Consider the following 18,144-nt stretch of genomic DNA (forward strand, 5'->3'; position numbering starts at 1 on the left):
CTACAATCAGTTCCAGAACATTTTCTTCCCTCTTGTATTTGCTATTAGTTCCCCAGTTCCCTCCAACCCTCCTGTGTCCCCAGTGAGCCCTTAATCCTGTTACTCTCTATATACATTCACCCATCCTGGTCTTCATATTTCTGAAAAAGATTACCCACCCCCTCCAAAAAAGACCAACAATAGTAACAAAATAAACCAGAGAGGGGGGTGGATTGCCATGAAGAAAAAGTAGGGAGAATTAAAGGGAAATCAAACTATCAGATCTCATATTCTAACCTGTTTACATCTGCCATGTTCATGTTTATGATATTCTCTGTCTGATAACAAGGCTATACACATCCCTCAACTATGTCACATCCATTAACTATGGTTAAAGGAGTTGTATTAGAGGCTTAATATATGTAGGTACCCTGAAAATGGATTTGGGGTCCCCAATGTCATTTATTGCCTTCTGAAAATTGGGTGTTAGCAGTTTAAGCACTTACACAGATTTGAATTTTATTATTTATCATCCCTGGATCACACAGGCTGATGTGCTTCTTCCATGTGGAATTAGTTGATATGTCATTTAGGTGGTTGCTTGTTTGAAGATAAGCCTTTAAGATCCCAGGTGCTATTATTTCTGATAGTCATGCACCATCTGGTTTCTTCACCGTACTTTGCTGTGGCATCCATGTCTTCAGTGATCTTTTCATGAGGGTGAGCATTGAGCAAGGCCATGTCATTAGAACCAACCATTCCTAGCTTGGGGATAGAATTAAGTTTCAGGCCAAAATCCATTCATGTATCTATAGTTATATTCAGATCTGATTCACTGTAGAGGCCTCACTATCATTGTATGTTGGAGACCATTATAAATTATTCCCATGGGGTATAAGGCAATTCTAGTAATAGTGTTATTAATTTATCTAATGTTAGAGTGTTTAACTCATTATTGCAAAATTGAGGTTATAAAAGTATAGCTGAATGGAATTCCATGAATTTTTTTTGGTACAGATTAAACTCTTAAATGATTGGGGAGTTTACCAGGGGGGTTGATGAAAAGGAAAATTTTCCCGTAGCAGTCATTCATCAGGGTAGAATCATGTCTATCAGATTAATACAGGTTATAGTAAAGCAACAAGGGCATTAACATAGTAAATATATGGTGGTGCTGGGTCTCTTTTCATTGGGTATCCTTAAAGCCAGGCATCTGAACCAAAGTCCAACGACCACCACTTCCGTAACCTTGCACTGGCATGGACTGAGCCTTTTTTTTTTTTTTTCAGGCCAGATTGCACTAACCTACTTTGTGCTGTTTCTGGTTTTACTGGAGAGTGTGGCCTCTTCTGGGCTACAGTGTGGTCAACTGGGGTCAGGCAGAAGGAGAAGAAGAAAACCCTCAAAAGTGGGAGAACTTCATTTCTCTGAGTATTATTTCCCACCCTGGTAAATACTCATATATGAAGGTATTCATCCAACACACCAAAATTCCTGTGAATAACATTTGAGTAATCAACCCTTTCTTTTTTTTTTTTGAACTTAAAGTTTTATTTATTTTTTAACATTTTATTAGGGGCTCATACAATTGTTATCCCAATCCATACACACAATTGTGTAAAGCGCATTTGTACATCGTTTCTCAAAACATTTTCTTTGTGTTGCGCTGTTAACCATGAGGTTAGCAGTTTGAAACCACCAGTTGCTCTGCAGGAGAAAGATGAGGTTTTCTACTGATATATAGAGTAATAGTCTCAGAAACACGCAGGGGCAGATTTACTCTGTCCTATAGGGTTGCTATGAGTCGGAATCAACTGGACAACAATGCGTTATGTACTGAGACTGGAGAAGGTCTACCAGAACTGCCATTCAGAAGGTCTTGGATTAGATGGGAAGGTTTGTGAGTAAAATGACAGTTATAATAAAGAAAAATAAATGCAGCATATTCCAAATTTCAGTCACTTAACCCAACAAAAGTTTATTTCTCATTCAATCCTGTCCACTGTGGATCAAGACACCTTTCCAGGGCAATTGTCCTCCCTGTTTTGACTCATCTGCCCAAGCTGTTTTCCTCCATACCAATGTGTGTTTACATTATCACCACAACTAGAGGCTCTTGCATTGAGAATGACTATTTCTTCCAGGAAGGTAACCTATTATTTCTTCCCATGACAAGATCCAACCTCATCACCTCACCTTCCTTTAAGGGTGCAGCAGAATGCAATCCTTCTGTATTCCCAGATATTGGAGCATTTGTAACCTACCACAGGTCAGAACAGGCACAGCATGGGAGCCCCACACCTCACTTACCTTTAGTGTTTTTGATTCTACTGTAAGTTTCAATGATACCTAAAAGGACGCTCTTTGTGCTAGAAAAGTGTCTAGGTAAGAGGTTTTTGAAGAGTTTCCCTGTGGTTCTGCCAAGTGTCCTTTCCCAAAGTAGCAGGTTGACTGGCATTCAGAGTGTACCCCTGGACTGCCTCTCTCTCTCTTTCTCTCTCTGAAACTAGGCAACAGACTTTTATGACACTCTGCTTTTCTGCTTTCTTTGACTCAGATGCTGTGACTGAAGTCAAGACCGACATCTATGTGACCAGTTTTGGCCCAGTGTCAGACACTGACATGGTAAGTAAAGTTCTTGCAAAGGTCACAGTGAAAAGGATTAGAGAAAATTAGAGAAAATAAATTGTAAAATTTTCCTAAAGTAGGGACTTGTATCTATGAATACATGAACACCCGACCCTTAAGGCATTGCTGCTAGGTTCCATGATGTGGTTGTAACTTATCATGACCCAGTGTACAACACAGTGCCCAGTTTCACTCTCCCAGTCATTGCTATGTTTGAGCCCAATGTTTCAGGCACTATGTGGCTTCATCTCATTGAGGGGCTTCCACTTTTCCTGATAACATGTCCAAAATATGGGAAATGAATTCTCAATATCCTCGCTTCCAAGGAGAATTTTGGCTATGCATTTTCCAAGAAAGATTTATGCATTTTTGTTCTATCTGATTGTCTATTTATATCATAATTTAAGGCCAAAACGTTTGCCCCTGTTTTTTACTTTGATGATTTTTATAGTTGCATGTTCCACATTTAGGTCTTCGATCCATTTTGAATTAGTTTTTGCATATGGTGTGAGGTATGGATATTGTTTCATTTTTTTAAATTCTCTCTTTTCCACACTTACTGGGTTTCAGACCTTTGTTGAAAATTAACATCCATAAGTGGGTAGATCGCTATCTCAGTTCTCAACAGTGTTCCGTTGGCTTCTGTATCTGTTTTCATGCCAGTACCAGGCAGTTTTGACTACCATTGCTATATAGTAGGGTTTGATTTTGAGACTTCCTACTTTGTTCGTTTTCAGTAGGGCTTTGCTTATCCAGACACTTTTTGCTTTGCATGTAAAGCTAGTAATTGTTTTATTCCATCTCTTTAAAGAAAGTTGATAGAATCCAGACTGCATTATAAGTAGATTCCTTTGGGTAGTATGAACGTTTTCACAATGGTAAGTATTCCTGTTTTGCAAAGAACTTTTAATCAGGAATGGCCATGGGTTTTATCAAATGTCTTATCTGAATTGATTGATGTGATTAAGTGATCCTTTTGTTTTATTTATGTAGTGGATTCCATAGATTGGTTTTGTCATGTTGAACCATCCTTTCATACATGGTATGACTCTCCCTTAATCATATTATCTGATTTTTCAGATGGTGTTGAATTCTATTGGCTAGGATTTTGTTGAATATTTTCGAGTCTATGTTCAGAATACTAGTACATACTTTTCGTTGATAGTGCTTTCTTTGCCTCCCTTTGCTATAGGGTTATCTCCAGGGAAGCCATTGGTGCTAGGAGGTATTTGGGGGGTGGGGACATTCTTTATAATAACCTGTTCAATTTCTTATTTTGTTATATGTTTAAATTTTCTACCTCTGTCTGTTTAGGTAGTCATGTATTTATAGAAATTTATGCATGTCTTCTAGATTTTTTAAGTTGTTAAAGTGAAGTTCCTCATAGTATGCTGTTATTTTTCATTTTATTTTTGGTTGATTGTGTTGTGATAATGCCTATTTAATTTTGTATTTGTCATACTTTCATTTTCTATTTTTTTTACTGTGTTAAATTTGCCAATGATTTGTTAGCTTTATTAAACCTTTCAAGGAACCAACTTCTAGTCTTGTTGATGGTTTCTACTGTTTTTCTGTTTAATTTCGTTTTGCTCCGATCTTTATTTACTTTCTTCTGGAGACTGCAGGTTTTTTGTTTTGTTCTGTTGTTTTTTTTTGCTGCTCTTTTACTAATTGTCTGGGGGTAATTTATTGCTTTTGATGATTTCTTCTTTTTGACGTGATCATTTAGTGCTATAAATTGACCTCTGAGCACTACAATTGCTGTTTCTAGAAATTTGGATATGCTGTTTCCATTCTCCTTTCTACAACTTATTTCACATTTTATTTCCTCTACTACCAAGTAGTTTTTAAGCAGGGTCTTATTTAGGTTCAATGTACTTGATTTTCCCATTGATATTCCTAGTATTTATTCCTATTTTTAATAGCATAATGATCTGAAAAGATGCTTGATATTATATTAGTATTTTAAAGTTTATTAAGGTTTGTTTTGTGACCTTACACAGTCTATTCTGGAGAATGATCCATGTGCCCTGGAAAAGAGTGTACATAATGCTGTTTGTTTGTTTGTTTTTTATGGAGTGTTCTATATAGATCTTTGAGGTCAAGTGGGTTCATTAATGTTGTTGAGATTTTCCACATCTTTTTTGTATTTCTTTCTAATAGTTCTGTCCCTTGAAAGTGGTCTGTTAAAGTTTCCAAGTGTCATTGTGGAGTTGTCCATTTTTCTTTCAAATTGAATATTTGCTTTATGCATTTATTTTGCTATTTCATTGGATGCATAAATACTTATAATGGTTGTTATTTTACTAGATTGACCCTTTAATTATTATATGACTCCCTTCCTTATCCCTTATTCTACCCCCTCTCACTCTTCCCCCAACGTCTGGTTGATCAGAAATCAACATGACCACTCCTGATATATTTTTGCTTACCATTAGTTTGCTATATTTTTCCATTCTTTAATTTAATTCTTTTTCTTCATATGTAAGGTATATCTCTTTTAGATTATATTTTCTTATCCATTCTCCCACTCTTCTTCCCTTGACTAGTGCATTTAATCCATTGAAATTCAGTGTAATTAATGATAGGTATGAATTTATTGCTGTTACTCTCGTGCTTTTTTATTATGGGTTGATTTTTTTGTTGTTTTGTATATTTTCTGTGCTGAGTTGATTTCGTCATAAATTTTTGCTTTCATTTTCTTCATTGTTGATCTTGTGTTCACTAAGGCCTTATGGTCTTCTTTCTTCTTTTGGTTAGAAATCTTATTAACTTTCTCAGACAGTTCAAAAACAGTCTGTTCTCTCATGATATTGTCCTGAGTTCCTCTCCATTTAGAAGTCCTGCAATTACCATATATACTCAAGTATAAGCCGAGGTTTTTCAGCACCTTTTTAATGCAGTTTTTGTGGTAAAATTAGGTGCCTCAGCGGATATTTGGGTTGTCTTATACTGGAGTATTTAGGTACATCATTGATCACCCCTTTTTTACATTGAAGATGTTTACAAATTGGTGCCTCTGATTCTCTTGTACAAAAATGATTATTTTACTTTTGATAATTCCTTCTCTGGATTGATTTTTGATACTGTTGCACCTGTCTTAATCTCAGGTTGTTGTCTAATGTTGTTGGTTCTCTGCCCAAAGGACTACCTCTAGTATTTCTTGCAGATTTTTCCAGTTTAGGCAAATGACCCTAATTTCTCCATTTCTAGAAGTGCCCTCATTTCTTCATTATATTTGAAGGGCAGCTACCCTGGATTTATAATTCTATGTTGACTTTTTTTTTCTTTCAGGTTTTAAATACATCAACTCATTATTCTCTTGAATTCACAGTCTCTACCTAGAAATCAAAGCTTAGTTTTATATGTTTTTGTAAGTAACACTTTATTTTTTCAAATCAGTTTCAAGATTCATTATCTTTGAATTTTATCTATGAACTTCCTTTTGGGGATGCCTTGTCTGGCATTAATTTAGCATCTTGGAAAGCTATCTTTTCATCTTTCATAATATTAGGGAAATTTTTGCTAGCATTTCTTTGAAAATTCTTCCTTTTGGTTTGCTTATATTTATCCTGTTCTGGAATTCTGATAAGTATTAAATTATTCCTCCTTGGTACTCTCTCTCACACTTAATAAGCTTTCTTTACCCTCTGTTCTGATTTATATAAATTTATTTTAAAGGGTGTCTCCTTCTAATTCATGATTCACTCTTCATTGGATTTGATTTTCCTGTTTTGTCCCTCATACGTATTCTCGATCAGAAATTTTAGTATTAAGCTTGTGGATTTCTAATTACTGTTTTTTTGTTTTTTTAATTGTGTTCTTACTTTGTCATTTTGCTCCTGCATTGTTTTCATAAATTATCCTAGGGTATTGGCTGTGATGTCCATAATTTTGTTTGAGATTAACTTGAGTTCTTAGAAGACTAAATATATATTTATTTTAAAATATATATAAGAAGACATATACTTTAAATATATATTTAATGTATATATATTAAAATAAATATTTATATACACACATATTCATGCATATGTATAGTAATATACATTTAGCACAAATTCCATATCAGATAATTGTTGTTCCCCCAAAGATTTTCTAGTTATTTATTTTGACCAATTTTTTGTACCACCTTATTCATTGATTTGAAGTTATCTGCTATCTCTGCAACAATTTGGAGTTGTATCTATTTGTTGATTGTTTGTTACACTATGATTCTTCATTTTGCTTTGTTTTGATTTATCTAGGGAAGCCTACTATTTTAGACATCCTTTGTACTCCTATTCTGGCTCCAAGTGGGTTGAGTAACAAGAGAGAATGTATATGTGGGTCGCTAACAGGTTTTCATTTTCTGTCATTGATCCAGTTGTGCAGGAATAAATTGGGACAGTCACCTGGTGTGTATGGTGGTAGGTATTGAAGTTATGACTGATTAGTTTCACTCAGGTTCTGGCCACATTGTGTCTCTGTTCCAGTCAGGTTCCATGAAGTTCCCTTCTCCCTGCCAATGTGTGTTGTCTTCTATGTTTCATATTTGATACCCAGAATTGCAGGATTGTTATCTGTATATAAGGGGGTACCCCCCCAAAAAAACGGAAAAAGCTCTGCTGGTTGGAGCTTTCACAGTATTCATTTTTCCTCATAGGTGAGCACTGAACAACTCGCTCTGAGTTAGTACACCCAGTGGTGTCACCGGGAAAGGTTCTCTCTGGTCACAGTGAAGTTCACAAAAGCAGTTTTGATCACACCTCAGTTTTTGGGGGGTTGTTTTTATTTTGTGATGTGTGGTTTAAAAGAAAAGCGTGTGACTGTGAAATTCTGTTTCCTGCCTGGGAAAAATGCCGCAGAAACTGTTGTGACTTTGAACACAGCTTCTAAGGGCAGCACTATGGGAAAAACTCAAGTGTATGAGTGCTTTTTTCATTTCAAAAAAGGTGAAATGTCGATTGATGACAAACTTCATGGTGGACATCCATCAACTTCCCAAATGGATGAAAATGTCGACAAAATTCGTGCACTTCTGCTGAAAGACTGACGAGAGATCATTGAAGAGATATGGATATTATCTGAACTATCTTGGAGCTCGGTTCAGCAAATTTTAATAACAAGATTTGGGAATGAGAAGGGTGGCTGTGAAATTTGTGCCTTGGATTTTGACTGATCTGCAAAAAGAGCATTGACTGAAAACATGCCTTCCTTTGAAATAACAGCTCTGAAGTGACCCAGACTTTTCCCCAAGGTCATTGCTGTTGATGAGACATTTTACTTTTCTTACCACCCTGAAAGAAAACATCAGTCAAGCCAGTGAAAGATATCAGCATCACATCACTTAAAAAAAAGGCTTGTCAAATGAAATCAAAGATCAAGATGATGCTCATTTGTTTTTTTTGATGTGAGGGTGATCGAGCATTTGGAGTTCGTTCCACCAGGTCAGACTGTTGATCAAGCTTTATATTTAGAGATTCTGAAAAGATTGCTTAACAGTGTGCAATAAAAAAGGCCTGATTTGTGGCAGACGGGGGACTGTTTTTGCCACCATGATAATGCACTTGCTCATGCAGCCATCTCAGTGCACCAGTTTTTGGCAAGAAAACAGCTTGCCTCTCTTGCCCCCCACACCTGACTTACCTGACCTCACTCGGTGTGACTTCTTTTGTTTCTGTGAATAAAGAGAGACATGAAAGGACAGTGATTTGATGACATAGAAGAGGTGGGGGGAAAAACAAACTAGGAGGATGCTGTCAGCCACCCAAACAGATGAGTTTGAAAAAAATGTTTCCAAGAATGGAATCACAGATTTGACAAATATATTAAGTGTAATGGAGAGTACTTTGAAGGTGATCAGGTTGTTTTGTTAAAAAAAAATTAAGTACATAGCTTTGGAAAGAAATTCCAGTTTGTTTTTTTTCAGATAGCCCTGCATATGTTTCATTTGATTTTGGGGTCTCTGTAATAGAATGATTGGGCAGAGTGTGTCTTCAGGATTCCATATTGCTCACCCCACTTTTTAATGATTTAAAGAGATCTTCTGCAGCAGATTTGCCCAGTGAAATACATTGTTTAATTTCTGGACAACAGCATCTACTTCAGTTCATAATCAAAGTAGAATAAAATTCTTGACAAATTCAATATTTTCTGCATTTGTCATGATGTTGCTTATAGATTCAACGGTGAAGATTTTGTTTTCTCTTTTAATTTTTAAAAGCCCTCCCCGCCTGAAGTTTATGCCCTATATTTGCTTGTCCTTTCTCTTTCCTGTCTCCCTCATCTCTGCTCCCCTATAACCTTCAAAGTCTGCTTCTTTTGGTGTGGAAACCCTTTTAGTTTTCTTCTTTTTCATAAAAAAAAAGTTGTCTCATGTAGTATTTGTTTTTAGGAGATGGACTAACTTTGCTAAGCATAATGTCTTCCAAATTTTTCCATGGCTTGAGGTGAATGATAGTTTCACCATGTTTTTAGAGATGCATAAATTTTCATCATGTATTTTTACTGGAGTTTATTTATGCATTCTTTCACATTTTTGTTGTTGCTATTCTGGATAGTGCTGAGATAAATATGAGTGTATAGATATCTGCTTGTGCTTTGTTCTTTATTTATTTGGGGTATATACCAAATAGAGAGGTTTCTGTGTTATATTTATATTTACATTTGAAAGTTCCATATTGTTTTCCATAGAGGCAGTACAATTTTGCAATCCCACTATGGTTTATCTTTAAGTCTTTAATTCACCTTGAATTTTTAGGGTGGTGGTATGGTGCTAGGTAATCATCCGTTGTTGTTGTTTTTAAATATATTTTTTTATATTTTATTATCTTAAAATTGTATTATAGTTTGTTCTGTAAGGAAAATCACTGGAGAGATGGCTCCAATGTCATATTGTTTATCAAGGAGAAAAGGCTTGACTCTTTGACCTTTACTCTGTTTTTAAAAATCATTTTACTGGGGGCTCTTACAACTCTTATCGCAATCCATATATAAATCCATTTTGTCAAGCACATTTGTATATTTGTTGCCATCATCTTTCTCAAAACATTTGCTATCTACTTGAGCCCTTGGTATCAGCTCCTCATTTTGCCCCTCCCTCCGCCATGATAATTTATAAATTATTAAAACTTTGTCATATCCTACAATGCCCGACGTCTCCCTTCACCCACTTTTCTGTTAACCATCCCCCAGGGAGGAGGTTATATGTAGATCCTTGTAATCGGTTCCCCCTTTCTACCCTACCTTCCCTCCACCCTCCCAGTATCACCACTCTCACCCCTGGTCCTGAAGGGCTCATCTGTCCTGGATTCTCTGTGTTTCCAGTTCCTAGTTATACAAGTGTACAACCTCTGGTTTAGCCAGATTTTTAAGGTACAATTGGGATCATGATAGTGGTGGGTGAGGAAGCATTTAGGAACTAGAGGAAAGTTCTGAGTTTCATCATTGCTACACTGCGTCTTGACTGGCTCATCTCCTCTCCGTGACCCCTCTGCAAAGGGATGTCCAGTTGCCTAAAGATGAGCCTTGGTTCCCCAATCTGCACTCCCCCATCAAAAAATATGATTTTTTGTTCTTTGATGCCTGATGCCGGGTCTCTTCGACCCTCTTGATCACACAGGCTGGTGTGCTTCTTCCATGTGGGCTTTGTTGCTTCTCAGCTAGATGGCCACTTGTTTATCATCAAGTCATTAAGACCCCAGATGCTATATCTCTTGATAGCTGGGCACCATCAACTTTCTTCACCACACTTGCGTATGCACACATTTGTCTTCAGCAATCATGTTGGGAAGGTGAGCATCATGGAATGCCAGTTTAATAGAACAAAGTGTTCTTGCATTGAGGGAGTACTTGATTGGAGGCCCAATGTCCATCTGCTACCTTAATACTAGACCTATAAATATATACACATAGATCAATTTCCCCATCATCATATATAAATATATTTACATATATACATGCCTGTATTTACACCTCTATAAACGCCTTCTGCCTTCCAGTTCTTTCCTCTATTTCCATTTACTTTCCTCTTGTCCCACTATCATGCTCAGGCTTCATTTCGGTTTCAGTAATTCCTCTTGGTTACATTGCCCTTGATCAAGCCCTACCAGGACTCTTATACCCTCCTTGCAACTGATTTTGAATCACTTGTTATTCCCTTGTCCCTGGGTTGGTTAATGCCACTTCCTTTTCCCCACCTCCCCCTCTTCCATGCCCCCCCAGAACCATCGATCCCGTTGTTTTCTCCTCCAGATTGTTTAGCCAGTCTATCTTCTCTAAATAGACCTACAGAGATAATGATATGCACAAAAACAAGACAGCGCCAAACAAAGCGACACAGGAAAACAAAACAATGGGAGCAACAACAACAACAAAAAATGACAAAAAGCAAAAACAAAACAACACAAAAAGAAAAGCCTGTAAATAGTTCAAGGTCTGTTTCCGGTCGGGTCTGATGGGTTGCCATGTCCTGGCCCCGAAGTCTCTTTTTCGTACTTCCTTGCTCTGCTCCCTTTGCTATTCTGTTGCACACCCTTAGTGTTTTGCCTCGGTCTGGTGGGGTCAGATTGGGCACAAATCACACACAGTCTCTCTCTGTAGTGTTGTTCCCTCTAGGGCTTTTGGTCAGTGAGGGGTGTTGAGTCTTGTAGTGGGGCCGGCCATATGGTCCTCTCTGTGCATTGGCTGTTCTGAGTGGAGCTATCATCCTCAGGGCTTGGTGGGCCAGGATGTGCTCCACTCCCTTTCTCCTTCTTCATTTGCTTCCGCTTCCGTCTGTATATGGTAGGTTATTTCCTTTCCCTAACAAGAGGATCTATTGGCATTCTCTGTGGCACACACTTCCAGGGTGGTGGTCAGGCTGGTTCTGGTTGGGGCTGGCCATATAGTACAGTCTTCATGGATTTCTCGATGTGTTACGTTGCCCTCCTGCTTTGGCGTGTCATGTTGGAGTCTGTATCCACGTTCCAATTCTGTGGAGCCATAACCAATACTCTCCCCCTGGGTGGGTTAGTGCCCTGTTTCCCCCGTGTCATCATCTCAGTTTCTCCCCTCCTCCTTCCACCTTTCCCCTTCTTTATGTTGGACTCACATGTACTTCCCTGGGTGTGGTTTGACCTCCCCCCAACTGCCTATGCTTCCACCCGTGTATTGTGAGATAAGTGTCTATTCTATTCCTGCTGTGCTAATTGTACTTACCTCAGGGGACTCATGTTATACCTGTACTTTTGAGATGGGCTTACCTCGCTTAACATAATTCCTTCCAATTCTTCCCATGAAAGGACGTGTTTCATGTGATCATCTGTGCTTTTCAGTGCTGCATAGTACTCCATTGTGCGTATGTGCCAGAGTTTACTAATCTACTCATCTATCGATGGAAATTTAGGTTGTTCCAACTCTTTGCAATTGTGAATTGCACTGCACTAAACATTGGAGCGCAGAAGACTGGTCGTGTTTTATTTCTTACCTCCTCTGGGTATATGCCAGGGTGGGGGTTCATAAGGTAGATCAATTTCCATTTTCTTTAAGTATCACCAGATTGCTTTCCACAGTGGCTGTACATATTTACACGACCACCAGCAGTCGAGGAGGGTTCCTATTTTACCACATCCCCTCTCACACTTGTTGCTCTCTGATTTTCTTATTTGGGCTAACCTCAGGGGTGTTGGGTGGTATCTCACAGTTGTTTGAATTCGCATTTCTCTTATGGCTAATGAACGGGGACACGTTCTCATATGCTTGTTGGCCATGTTGGTCTCCTCCCTAGTGAAAGTTCTTTTCAATTATTTTGCCCACTTCCTTAGGGGGTTAACTGATTTCCTCTTTTTGCAGGCCATGAGGGTGTTGTACATTTTAGTAATGAGTCCTTTGTCCGATGTGTCATTACTAAAAATCCTCTCCCAGTCTGTTACCCTCTTGGTGAAGTCTTTTGAGGCGCACAGGCATTTTATTCTTATTAAATCCCATTTGTCGATTTTCAGTTTACCTGTGTATGTACCCTTGCCTATTGCAGTGAGCCTATGAATTCTCTGGGCCAATGATGTTAAGTTTGTCCCGATATCTTCCTTGATGGTCCTAATGATTTGTGGTTTTACTTCTAGGTCTGTGATCCTTGAGTTTGTTCTTGTGCATGGGGTGAAGTAAACATCTTGTTTCATGTTTCTACCTGTGGATATCAATTGTTTCCAGCACCACTTGTTAAAAAGGGCATCTGCTTCCCACTGATGGTTTTGGGACCCTCAACAAAGATCAGTTGTCTGTATGCTGATGATTTTATTTCTGGCCTTTCTATTCTTTCCCACTGGACTGAGTATCTGTCATTGTGCCAGTACCATGCTGTTTTGATCATTGTAGCTATGTAGTAGGTGTTAAAATCAGGTAAGGCGAGTTCTCCAACTTTGTCCTTCTTCTTGAGGAATTCTCTGCTAATTCTGGCCTTCTTCCCTCTCCATATGAAATTGGTGATCAGTTTTTCCAATTCTTTGAAGAAGGTTGTTGGTATTTGAATCGGAATACCATTAAACTTAGAAAGTGCTTTGGATAAGATTGTCATCTTTACTATGCTGAGCCTTCCAATCCATGAGCATGGGGTTTTCTTCCATTTGTGGAGGTTGCTTTTGGTTTCCTGTAGCAGGGTCTTGTAGTTTTCCTTGTATAGGTCTTTAGATTTTTTTTGTTAAATATATTCCTAGGTATTTCAGTTTATTCTTGGCTACTGTGAAGGGTATTGCCTTCTTGAACTCCTCTTCCATGGCCCTGTCCAATGTGTATAGAAAACCTACCAACTTTTGTTTGTTGATCTTGTATCCTGCCACTCTTCCATATTCCTCTATCGCTGTAAGTACTCCTGTTGTGGAGCTTTTGGGGTTTTCAATGTACAGGATCATGTCGTCAGCAAATAGCAGTAGTTTCACCTCCTCCTCTCCCATTTGGATACTTTTAATGTCCTTCTGCTGTCTTATGTTGTTAGCTAGAACCTCCAGTATGATATTGAATAGAAGTGGGGACAAAGGGCATCCTTGTCTTTTCCCTTTTTTCAGTGGGATTGTTTTCTTCTTTTCTACATTAACTATGATGTTGGCTGTTGGCTTTTCATACATAGCTTGTATGAGGTTGAAGAATTTACCTTCCATTTCTATCTTTGTGGGTGTCTTAAATAGGAATGGGTGTTGGATATTGTCAAATACTTTCTCTGTGTCTATGGATATTATCATATGGTTTTTATCCTTTTTCTTATCGATGTGGTGTATAATCTTGATGGATTTTCGCATGTTAAACCATCCCTGCATCCCTGGAATGAATCCTACCTGGTCGTGGTGGATGATATGATTTATATACTTTTGTCTTATATTGGCTAATATTTTGTTAAGGCTTTTTGAATCTATGTTAATTAGAGATATCTATCTCTAGTGTGGGGTCTTTGCCCTGTTTGTGTATCAAAGTTATGCTGGCTTCGTAGCATGAGTTTGGGAGTTTGCCCTCCTTTTCTATGCTTTGGAATAAATTGTGGAGGATTGGAGTCAACTCTTCCCTGAATACTTGGTAGAATTCTGCTGTGAAGACATCTGGCCCGGGAGCTGTTTTTGTTGGTAGCTTCTTGATAACCCTCTCTTTTTCTTCTTTTGCTATGAGTTTGTTGAGGTTCTTGACCTCTGTCGGAGATAATCAAGGGAGGGACAGTTTTTCCAAGTATCTGTCCATGTCTTCCACATTTCTGAATTCATTTGAATACAGACCTTCATATTATTTTGTGATTATCCTTTCAATGTCATTGGGGTTTGTTGTAATTAGCCCTGTTTCATACCTAATCCTGGCTATTGATGGTTGCGCCTTCCTTTCCTTGGTCAGATTCGTCAGCGATCTGTCAATTCTGTTGATGCTTTCATAGAACCAGCTTTTTGCTGCATTTACCTTCGCATTTTTCTCTTGTCTTTACACTGACTTAACTCTGCCCTGATTTTTATTTTCTATTTTCTTTTGCTATTGGAGGTGTTCTTCTGTTGACTCTGTTCTAGTTCTTAGAGGTTTTATGATAACTTATCTATCATAAGCCTCTCCTCTTTTTTCAAATATACATTTAATGATATCAAGCTACCTCTGATAACTGCCTTCACAGTTCCCATAAGTTTTGGCGTTGTATTCTCGTTCTTATTAGTTTCTAGAAACTTCCTAATAGCCTCTCTAATCTGGGACTGTACACCAATTCATGTCAAAGGAGATTGTTGTTCATCCTCCAATTGATTCCCCTTGCTTTCCTGGACGTCCTATTATTAATCTCCAGCTTTGTGGCATGGTAACTGAGAAAGACGTCTGAATAATATCTATGTGTTTGAATTTACTCAGGCTTGACTTGTGTCCCAGCATGTGATCTATTCTTGAAAACGATCCATACAGGCTTGAGAAGAATGTGAAATTTTGTGCTTTGGATGGAAAGCTCTATAAATGTCTATCAGGCACACTTGCCTAATTACATTGTTTAACTCTATAGCCTCTTTGCTGAGCTTCTTACACAGTGATCTGTCTTCCTCTGATGGCAGAGTACTAAAGTCACCTGCCAAGATTGTTGAATCCATGATTTCTTTTTTCATCTTTTTACTAGTTTGGCGAAAATCACCGCTCCATTGTTGAGTGCGCAAATATTCAATATTCTCACTGGTTCTTGGTTTGCTGAGCCTTTGAGCATTATGTAGTGTCCCTCCTTGTCTCTTTTTATGGTTTGAACTTTGAGGTTCATTTTGTCAGATATTAAGATCGCCATCCCTGCTTTTTTGAAGTTGCTAGTTCCTTGCTATACTTTTTGCCTGCCTTTTATTCTTAGTTTATTTTTGTTTGTGCTCTTAAGATGTGTCTTTTGCAGGCAACAGATTGATGGATTATGTTTTCTTAGACAGTCCTCCAGCCTTTTTCTTTTAAAGTGTGGATTGAGTCTATTGGAATTCAGAGTTATTATCACAATATGTGGATTCATTGTTATGAAACCCTGTCTTGTGTTTTGGGTGTTTTCCTACCTCCCTTCATCAGTGTGCTCTTTGTGTGGAGAGTTTCTATCTTATCTTCTTTTCCCTTTGAGGCCCTGCTGTCTTGGTAATTGTTGCTGGCATGTTGGCTTCTGGATGGAGATGGGCTATATGGTGGTCTCCTGCTTGTGCTTGGTGGAAGTTGATCCTCTGGCCATAGTTAATCAGCCAGTATCTTCCGCAGGGTTGGGTGTCTTGCACCATATTCTTTGTGTCTTTCCTTGTCCTGGAAGACCTTTATCTCCCCATCTATCTTAATGGATAATTTGACAAGGTAAAGGATTCTGAGGGATGCATTTTTTTCTTTCATCTTTCGGAAGATGTCCCTGCATGGTGTCTGTTGATAGGTATGAGCATATTCTTACCTGAACTCCTGTCTATGTGACTGTCTTCCTTTCTCTGCTCTTAAAATTTTCTCTTTTTCCTTGAAGTTGGATATTTTTACTATTATATGTCTTGTTGAGTTCTTTTTGGGCTTTAGTCTGGCTGGTGTCCTTTCTGTTTCCTGTATGAGTGCCTTGTTCTCACTCATCAAGGTGGGAAAGTTTAGTACCGTGTTTCCCTGAAAGTAAGACATCCCCCGAAAATAAGACCTATCTACAGTTTTGCCTCTCGTGGAAATATAAGGCATCCTCTGAAAATAGGACCTCCCTGAACATAGGGCCTCCACGATAATAAGGCCCCCTAAAGCTACTGTAACTCTACTCTGGACTGTAGTGGTGGGTGCTGGCGTACAGCTCACTGTTGGCCGCAGCATAGCCAGAGCAGACAGGAAGTGCAAGTAAATGTACCATAGCTTATTTTACATGGAAATAATGGTAGTAACAAGAAATTCTTGATACTGTAGGATTCACAGTTTGTCTGGTTATGCTGGTTTGTGATGACAACTACTACCATACCATATACAGGTAATACATTTCCTTTTTTTGTTCAACAATAAATGTGTACCATATTTTTCTTCATGGAAAAGTAAGATAGCCCCTGAAAATAAGACCTGGCGCATCTTTGGGAGCAAAAATTAATATAAGACACTGTCTTATTTTTGGGGAAACAGGGTACCATAAATTCCTTCATTATCTTGCCTGTCAATGTGTGCCGTGTGTTCTGATCCAGTAGACCAATTATTCGAATATTATTCCTCTCCAGTTATCTTCTGCTTCTTTAATTTTCCTATTTGACTGTCTTTCTCACTTGCTGAGATCAGTTTGAGTGTCTTTGAGATAACTAATACGGTTCTCTACCTCCTCAAGCCTAATAGTAAATTCTATAACCTTGTCTTTGGCTTCTGCTACCTCATCTGTTAGCACCTGTATTTCCCTTTGGCATGTGTACTTCATAGCCTCTATTGTTTATTTCATCCCCTCTATCATTGCATCCTTCTTCTGCATTGCTACCCTCAGATCCTGTATTACTCTGAACAGACTTCTGAAGATTTCCTTCTATGACAGATCTGTGTCTGATTCTTTTATGAGAATCATTAACTCTGCTACTGTGTTTTGTCTCTGGTTTTGTTGTTGTTGTTGGGAGTGATGTGGTTTTACCTTGATCTTTTTATTTTCCCTCAATCCTTTCATAGGCCCCATGTTTCTGGGAGGCCATTAAGTCCTTCTCTGTGTTGCTATTAAGGATGCTTTCAGGGGGCTGCCTGCAACCTACTATAGAAGTAGGTCAGGCTGCCATGTAGGCGTAGTTCCTCGATGGTTCAGTGCCTAACACTAGTGAGAAGTTTCAGGGACTTGAGTGGAGGCTGGAGCCTAACTGTATGCCCCTGGGCTGCTTTCACCTGCTCTGTCAGGGCACACTTAGCAGCCTTTTAGGGGGCTGCTGTCACTGAGCACACCACAGGGTACCGCAGTGGCTTGGGCCTTCCCTGAGCAGACAGAAATGACTCTGGAGGGCAATGCAGGGCCAGGGAACTAGCACTTAGCAGGCAGAAACGCTTATCATTTGGGCCACCAACACAGTGAATGCTGTAGGGCTCCACAGTGGCATGGGCTGGGCCAGGAAGGGACAGAAGCGATTCCAGCAAGAAACACAGGGCAGTGGTGCTCGCCTTCTCCTCTGGCAGGAGTGGGCTGGGGCAGACAGGGTTAGTGTTCAGGACTGCTGGCACTGGGAATACCACCGGGCACCGGCGTGGCATGGGCTAGCCTGAAGTGACTCTGGCAGAAACGCAGGGCCTTGGGTAGAAGCAGGATGTGGCCTAGTTGTGGACGCATGATGGCGGGAAGTGTCCTGGGCTGCCAACTGAGGGAGTACGCCACAACAAGGCCTCCCAGGCAGGGAGTGGAAGCAAAGCTATTTTAAAATACTTTTATTGAGGACTCTTACATCTTTTATCACAATCCATACATTCATCCAGTGTGTCAAGCACATTTACACATATGCCATGATCATCATTTTCAAAGCATTCTCTTCCCACGTGAGCCCCTGATATCACAGCTAGCAGTTGCTACCCCCCTCACTCCCCCATCCACCCTCTCTCACGAACCCTTGATAAGTTATGGATTTTTATTTCCATATCTTACATTGTCCTCTG

At 39.0% G+C, this 18,144-nt stretch overlaps 1 protein-coding gene across 2 annotated transcripts in view; it reads left to right on the top strand.

Annotated features, from left to right (window-relative positions):
• Positions 1–18,144, top strand: part of GABRA3 (gamma-aminobutyric acid type A receptor subunit alpha3) — a 508,794-nt gene that overhangs the window by 374,768 nt on the left and 115,882 nt on the right. For both annotated transcript variants that reach the window (XM_045285494.1, XM_004715608.2), the window contains exon 4: positions 2,537–2,604. In XM_045285494.1, the coding sequence (XP_045141429.1) occupies positions 2,537–2,604 (68 nt within the window). The remainder of the gene's footprint in view (positions 1–2,536; positions 2,605–18,144) is intronic.

The sequence above is a fragment of the Echinops telfairi genome, unplaced genomic scaffold (assembly GCF_000313985.2).
Source record: "Echinops telfairi isolate 266 unplaced genomic scaffold, ASM31398v2 ScPeMD7_7472;HRSCAF=8510, whole genome shotgun sequence".
NCBI lineage: Eukaryota > Metazoa > Chordata > Mammalia > Afrosoricida > Tenrecidae > Echinops > Echinops telfairi.